This window comes from Danio aesculapii, chromosome 24 (genome assembly GCF_903798145.1).
Source record: "Danio aesculapii chromosome 24, fDanAes4.1, whole genome shotgun sequence".
Classification (NCBI taxonomy): Eukaryota; Metazoa; Chordata; class Actinopteri; order Cypriniformes; family Danionidae; genus Danio; species Danio aesculapii.
In genome coordinates, this window is record NC_079458.1 from 12,156,453 (window position 1) to 12,164,845 (window position 8,393).

The window sequence follows — 8,393 nt, forward strand, 5'->3', positions numbered from 1 at the left end:
AAGCTGCAAGAATACTGTTGTGTGCACGTAAAACAAAAATAACAACTTTATTTAACAGTTTGTTCTTCTCAGTTTCAGTAGAGTGTGTGTTCAGATGCGCCTATGCTTTGTTTCAAACAGATGAATTTCCACGTGGACATCCGGAGGGGTACATCAGTGCACAGTTCTCACGAATGTGCGCAATATACTGACACTGAGGATGTGAAGCTGTTAATATTCTTGTAAAATATTCTGATTGAACCATCGTAGGCATATGGTCTGATTTGAGGATGATGAACTTACTTCACGACTCTTTTAATAGAGCGTGGCTTCACATTTCATCTGATTGTGCGTGTGTGTTGGATTAGCGTTGGTAAACAGATCTGGCGGTCATCCTCATTATCTTTATCATCATCCTCATCTGCCAATAAGACACTGTAAACACTGATCTCAGATCTCGTTTTCTTCCTGACAGGAGCTGGTCAAACACACACATGATGCCACAGACAAGACTAACTTACGACAGGCGCTGGACGCCATGAAGGTGAGTCACTGTATAATTTATAAGAACAAGTTTATATTTATATAATATATATATGCTTAAAAATAAAAAAATATATTATATAATAATAATTATATATATATATATATATATATATATATATATATATATATATATATATATATATATATATATATATATATATATATATATATATATATATATATATATATATATAATCTGATTGGCTTTTAGCCGTGAGATATTAAAGTAATTTCAAAGCCTCTTCACTCTTGTCTATTATTATTATTCCGGGAGTTTTCCATGAGACAGAACAATACGAGAGGTGGGTGGGAGATGGGTCTGAAATATGCGAGACTCCCAGGAAAAATGGGAGTGTTGGCAGGTATGGGCCAGCCTGCTATACTGAGCAGAGCAAAGACCATTGACATTCAGCCACAAGATGGCGAAAGAGACCATATAATAATTCTATAGAGGAAAAAAAAGCATCTTTTTTTCAGCGTAAGTTTCAAACTACAGCTGAACAAATCATTATAAATCTGGTGAGTGACATTCTATGTCCATCTCTCTCTTTTGTATTTTGTATTGCTGTATTCATACCATAGTAATCTAGTAGTGTTTGCTTTGCTCAAGATTTTTCAGGGTTAATTACTGTGATCTCCCGATTGCAACAGAGAAATACTGGGAAATCTCTCTAGACTGATGCCATTTCATGCCAATCAGCCTTATAATCTTAAAATATGAGCAAAATTACCTGTTTTATCATCACTTTAGACATTATGCTAGAGCATCTTTCAAATACTAGCTCTAAAGTGACGTTGGTGAATTAGTAACGGTTTCTGCTGTTCTGACGGTCAGCCGCAGATATGAATGAACGGCAGAAGAAAGTAGTTCCTCTTGCAAAAGGGTTTTTGAGACTCTTCTTGTTTGATTTTCTTTTTTATATATACATGATTGTGTCATCTAATTGTTGTATAAACGCAATATCACACTCGTAGCAGTGTGATATGGCTGTATATCGTCACTGGTGGGACACTGGGGCACTCAACCTGTGGCCTCAAGCCAACGCACACCTCCCACCAGTGCCGATATACAGCCATATCGCACTGCAATACATAATTTATCTTTTTTTTTTTTTTACAACAACAAAAATAATATGTTAGTTTGCAAATGACCAGTTTTAAGTTTTAAGTGCTACTTAAAAGCTTTAAAGGGCACATAGTTTACCTCTTTTTTATGATTGAATATTAATATTATGGTTCTTCTGAGTGTGCCAGTTTAGGTTCAGTTTAAAACACAATTCAGATTTTTTTATTATAATGTGTTAAAAAGTGTCATGTTGGGGGCGTGTCCACAGTTCGCTGATTTAGGGGTGTGTTGCTTCACATGTAAATTAGTTTCGGCCAACGTAACAAGGGGGCGGGGCCATGAGCTCACCCGCTCTGCGTTTGCAACAGAGTCTGACAGGCAGACTGCAAGAAGGAGCAGGAGTGAGAGGTTCAGCATTCAGTCGTGCATGTACAACTCTGACACAGACCAAGCAGAGAGTACAAAATCATTTGTGTCTTTGTACAGTTTTACAGCCAACTGTGTGCTAGTTTCAAGTGCCGAGCTTGTACACAGAAACTAATAACCACGCACACTGAATTAACTTTGACTGAGGCACCGGATGCGCCGCTCGAAGCCGCGACACGGCACACCAGACACTCTCTGCGGCAGAAACATGAAGTGTCCCAAATCATCGCGCCACGCATTTTTGAATTCTAAACATAGGTTTCTGCAGCGGTCCGCGGCGCCCAGCCATCGACTTGAGTGTACCCTGATAGAAACCTATGTTTAGAATTCTAAAACGCATGCTAGTTAAGATCACAGGGAGCTTCTGGGATCGCGAGAAATGCAAACGGCTGAAGTATAAGGTAGACTCGATGAGAAGTACACATGTTTGCAAACCTACCTAAAGATACAACCAATAATTCAGATTAGAGCGATAATATAGAGAATATTGCTCTTGTGTTGAGCCCAATGAGCCTTGCATCTAAAAATAGAGCTAGGGTGTTCCTTTAGTGATATCGCTTCAACTAACGCTGAAAATGGCGGACGTGAATCAACAAACTGAGGATATGATGACGTGCCTGTCAATCAATATTGGTGGGCGGGGGGACCGCACTCCTACGTAAAGTTGCGGTCGGTTTGAAAACCGCTCCAATTGGTCCACCTGTTTTATGTTGTTAATTTAAAAAAAAAAGCACTGGGTGTGCTTATATCACCCCAATATGACGGTCTATACACCATACATGCACATATGTCTGTCTAAACAGCTTGAAAAGTAGATTTTTTACCATAGGTGCCCTTTAAAAGATCATTAAATTAACTAGGCAAGTAACTATATAGGACTAAGTCATTTCTTACTACATTTCTTATTACATTTTATAATATAGACTATATTACTGTTATTATAGATTTGCAAGAAAGATAATTAATTATTTGATAAATGGAAAGTGCTGCTGTGTTAACATTTGTTCACAATTTAAAGTTTTGTAGTTTGATTATATATTACTTTATTGATATTTTCATTGATAAATGTATGACTAATTCTGTATGTTATTTAAAATATGTACTTTTTAACAAGCTGTCAGTTGCATGTCCTCCTGGGTAATCCTCCACTGTCTTATCAAAGGTCATGCGTGTTCAGTTTGAAATGACAACAGTCACACATTTGATTCCCTTAAAGCTCTTTATTTTGCACCACCATGCGTGAAGTTTTTTCTTTTTTGTAAGAAAGGCTTTTGCTGAGAATCGATGTGGCCCTCTTGACTCAGACATGATCAAGATGGTGCAGAATGCGTCTTGACAGGTAAGCGTCCGCTAATTGAGGCAAATCAAGCTGAGAAGATTGTGCAGATTGTGCACCGAGGGCTGCGATGATTTCATTTGGGTAAATTAGCCACTTAGCATTGATTGGGGTATCAGGCTAACGTGGTTAACCTCCTCAAGTGCTCCCCTTAAAGCTCCTCATGCTGGGCCATCAAGATTCCCAATCTCTCATTATGAGGAATGAGACAGTTTCATTTTTTCTTATATTATTTGACATTTTTACATGGAAACACGTCTCTTGAAAACATCAGACGGGCCGCCATTGTCAATAGGGAAGCTGAGGGCGAAATGTGTTTATTTTTAGCTGGAAATTTTTCCTTGTTCGCAGTCAGGTCAAAGTCTGCGTGTGTTGAATGTGAATGTGTTTTATGTGTGCAGGATTTGGCTCAGTATGTCAACGAGGTGAAGAGAGACATCGAGACTCTACGAGACATCGACCAGTACCAGAAATCTATAGAGAACCTTGTGAGCAAAATCACACGCTTTTGTTTACATCACAGAATGCCTTTATAAAAAAGCAGTTTTAAGGAAGTAAATGCAGGCACACATGAAAAAATACTATAGTCATTTATGGTAAATACTGTAGTGTTTTTTTTAACTTGTGAGCAAAATCACATGCTTTATTTAATTAAATCACAGATTATCTTTATTAAAAAGCAGTTTTGGAGAAGGAAATGCAGGCACCCACATGAAAAAAAATACTATAGTAATTTATAGTAAATACTGTAGTGTTTTTGAAAACCTTGTGAGCAATATCTTTGTTTAAATCACAGAATGCCTTTTTTAAAAAGCAATTTGGGAAAGTAAATGCAAGCACCCACATGAAAAAATACTATAGTAATTTATAGTAAATACTATAGTGTTTTTAAGCCATGATATAGTAAACTGTAGTTTATTGTACAGTGGAAGTCAGAATTATTAGCCCCCCTTTGAATTTTATTTTCTTTTTAAAATATTTCCCAAATGATGTTTGACAGAGCAAGAAAATGTTCACAGTATGTCTGATAATATTTTTTCTTCTGCAGAAAGTCTTATTTGTTTTATTTTGGCTAGAATAATATTATTAGTCCCTTTAAGCTATATATTTTTTCGATAGTCTACAGAACAAACCATCAATATACAATAACTTGCCTAAGTACCTTAACCTGCCTACTTGACCTAATTAACCTAGTTAACTTTAAAAGTCACTTTAAGCTGTATAGAAGTGTCTTGAAGAATTCTAGTCAAATATTATTTGCTGTCATCATGGCAAAGATAAAATAAATCAGTTATTAGAAATGAGTTATTAAAACTGTTATGTTTAGAAATGTGTTGAAAATATCTGCTCTCTGTTAAACAGAAATTGGGAAAAAAAAGTAAACTGTATTATTTTGTAGTCCCCAAATTCGTTCGCTGTAGGCTTTGCTAAGCTAATTCTGTAAAAGTCAATGTCTCCCTTTGCATTGAACTTTGAGCGTATTACATTCAGAGATGTTGTTTATGTTCACACAGCTACATTACACATCAACTTAAGTTTAAAATATGATATTGTAATGGACCACCACTTTAAATTCACTGAAATGTAGGTTTTAAATGGGTCTTAATTTTCCTCGTTCATGTAAACCTGTCTAATCGACAATACATCTCAATAAAACTTTTAACAAAACTATTTTCATAACTAATATTATAACAGTCTGTTGTGCATACATTTAGTTTTTGTTATGTTGAAGTTATGTTGAAAAAATGAATGTATGCAACCCTGGTCTGCTTGTTTTAATACATTATTTTAAAATATGTGGCTAAGAAATAGATAATTAGAATTGGTATTTTGATGAGGCAAGTAATTTTGCTGGGAGATTACAAAATTGTTAATGTTTAGCCCTGTAAAATTATGAAATTTTATTCTTCATAGTTTTTAAAAGCTCTTAAAAAGTCTTACATTTTAAAAAGTTGACTTGGTGAAACCTGCAGAATCCCTGAAGAAGCTTTTGAACATTTTTTATTTTTAAGAAAGCCCCAAACTCCAGAACATTGACCTCTACAAGTGTATTTGCTCTGTGTCTGTGCTCTGCAGAATCAGTCTCTCCGTAACTACGGCAGACCGAAAGGTGACAGTGAAGTGCGAGTCACTTCAGTCGACAAACGAGCCAAACAAGACAGGTGAGATGATGAAAGTGTGCGATTCTGAACCCGAGGCCTCCGAGTTACCAAAGCGTCACCTCAAGCGCTCTTCTTTTATTTCTTCTGTTTCTCTCTTGATCTTCTCCCGCAGGCACATTTTTCTGTTTGACTCGGCCGTGATCGTATGCAAACGGCGAGGCGATAACTACGAGATGAAGGAGGTGATCGACCTCCACTCCTTCAAGATCACCAACAACCCCACCTCAGAAAAAGAAAACCGAAAGGTGCGCAGACGGCCTCCAAAACAAGCCGAGGGCAGCAACTGCGCTGTTCTGCCATAATCAGTTACTGCGCTAGAACAGCTTTCATTCGCACAGATGGTGTTTCCTATTAAAAACCGTCTAGTGATTGCTAACAAACGCAGACGTTGCCAGGCACTGCTAAATTAGAAAACATGATGTTGTTTGTTATGATACATTGCATGCTGCTGTGCCAGGACAATTATTTGGTAGATTGTGCTGTAAATATCGCATGTGTGTGTGTGTGTGTGTGGCAGAGAAGTTAAGAACAGGTTTAAGAAAATGATGGATGTGTTGGATATGTTTTTGTTTATTTAAGTGATAAGGCTTTTGGGATATGTTAATAAGAGAGGATAGCTCAATATACTTGCATGTACTTTCAATTTCATTCTTGTTTTGCTAGGAAAAATCAGACGCTGCACTCTATTCTATGTGATCTAGTCAGTATTATCTAATAATAATTCATTCATTATCTTTTCGACTTAGTCCCTTTATTAATCTGGGGTCGCCACAGCGGAATGAAACGCCAACTTATCAACTTATGTTTTACGCAGCGGATGCCCTTCCAGCTGCAACCCATCACTGGGAAACACTCATACACTCTCATTCACACACAAACACTATAGACAATTTAGCTTACCCAATTCACATACACCACATGTTTTTTTGGACTTGTGGGGGAAACCGGAGCACCCGGATAAAACCCACGCGAACATGGGGAGAACATGCAAACTCCTCACAGAAATGCCAACTGACTCAGCTGGGGCTCGAACCAGCGACCTTCTTGCTGTGAGGCGATTGTGCTACCCACTGCAGCACTGTGCTGCCATCTAATAATAATAGTACAATCAAATTTTAACATTAAAGTATTCTATATTATTTTATTATAATCTATAATATTAGAATGTTATAATAAATAAAATGTTGTATTAAAACGCTTTACATTGGCTTTTTACCTTTAATTTGCTTAGAAGATGTCAGACCGCACTAGAAACGCAAACATATTCCATGTAAATTGTAAACTGAAGGGTTTAAATTGAAGGCATAACATAAATTTAAGGGTTTAAGAAGTATCCAATACATGGAATGCATTATTTTTACAGAAAAATAACAAACAAAACAAATACCAACAATATTAAGCAGCAAAATGTTTTAACTTTGATAATAATTAGAAATATTTTAACCACCAAATCAGTATATTTTAAATTGTAATGATATTTCACAATATTTATGTGATCAAATAATCCAATCTTTGCAACCAAAAAAGTTATATATATATATATATATATATATATATATATATTTGTAATATTTATTGTAATATAAATATGTAATATTTATTAATATTTATTAAGCTTTTAGATAATACTCTACCTGACAAAAGTCTTGTCGTCGAACCCAGTTGTAAGAGCAACAAATAATAACTTGACTTCTAGTTGATCATATAGGAAATGTGGCAGAAGGTAGACTCTTCCTATGAATCGTCTGTTGAACTGTATCCTTATAATCACAAATACCACAGAAGACCTATTGGAACCTGCATTGACCCAAGATTCTCAGAGAAATCAGTCAAGTTTGGTGAAGATCAAATCATGGTTTGGAGTTACATTCAGTTTGGGGGCATGCGAGAGATCTGCAGAGTGAATGGCAACATCAACAGACATCAACATTTGTGCTGCTCATTACATTACAAACCACTGGAGAGGGCAAATTGTTTAGCAGGATAGCGCTCCTTCTCATACTTCAGCCTCCACATCAAAGTTCCTGAAAGCAAAGAAGGTCAAGGTGCTTCAGGGTTGGCCAGGCCAGTCACCAGACATGAACATTATTGAGCATGTCTGGGGTAAGATGAAGGAGGAGGCATTGAAGGTGAATCCAAAGAACCTTGATGAACTCTGGGAGTCCTGCAAGAACGCTTTCTTTGCCCTTCCAGATGACTTTATTAATAAGTTATTTGAGTCATTGCAGAGATGTATGGATGCAGTCGTCCAAGCTCATGGGAGTCATATACAATATTAATTCATTTTTCACTGCAGCATGACTTTATATTCTATACTGGACATTATTTCTGTTAAGTGACAAGACTTGTTTTCTAAGCAAAGTCAGACCTTACTGTCCTAATTAAATAATAAAAAATCAAGGCATGATCATAGTTTATTTAGCTAAAATAATCGTAATCTAGAGGCCTTTGCCTTACATATACAGTAAGCCACTTCTGATGCCAAATAATCAACTAGAAGTCAAGCTATTATTTGTTGTTCCTAAAACTTGGATAGGCGACAAGACTTTTGTCAGTGTATAGTACATAAACTGTAAATAAATCTTGCTACCTTAAATAAAAAAAAATGTTTTCTTTTATTCACAAAACAAAAAATCCAGTAAAAATACAATAATTTCATTCATCATTCACATCGCAAAACACACAAAGAGAAGAGATTTGTTTTGTGAGTTTGAGTGAATCGGTTCTGCTTTCTTTCATGTGATAAAGTCTGATCGTTTGTTCAATGTGGTCAAAATCTTCATCAGTTGCACACTTCTATAAGCGTCAACACAATACAAATGATAACAAGATGACCCGACTCTATTTAACAGTAGTATTTCATCAGTCTTGCATAAAA

The 8,393-nt window shown here is 36.2% G+C and overlaps 1 protein-coding gene across 1 annotated transcript in view; it reads left to right on the forward strand.

Moving 5' to 3' along the window:
* Positions 1-8,393, forward strand: part of LOC130218577 (guanine nucleotide exchange factor VAV3) — a 145,800-nt gene that overhangs the window by 84,158 nt on the left and 53,249 nt on the right. Inside the window, exons 11-14 of the mRNA XM_056450797.1 lie at positions 455-523; positions 3,755-3,841; positions 5,430-5,515; positions 5,628-5,760. Coding sequence (XP_056306772.1) covers positions 455-523; positions 3,755-3,841; positions 5,430-5,515; positions 5,628-5,760 — 375 coding nt within the window. The remainder of the gene's footprint in view (positions 1-454; positions 524-3,754; positions 3,842-5,429; positions 5,516-5,627; positions 5,761-8,393) is intronic.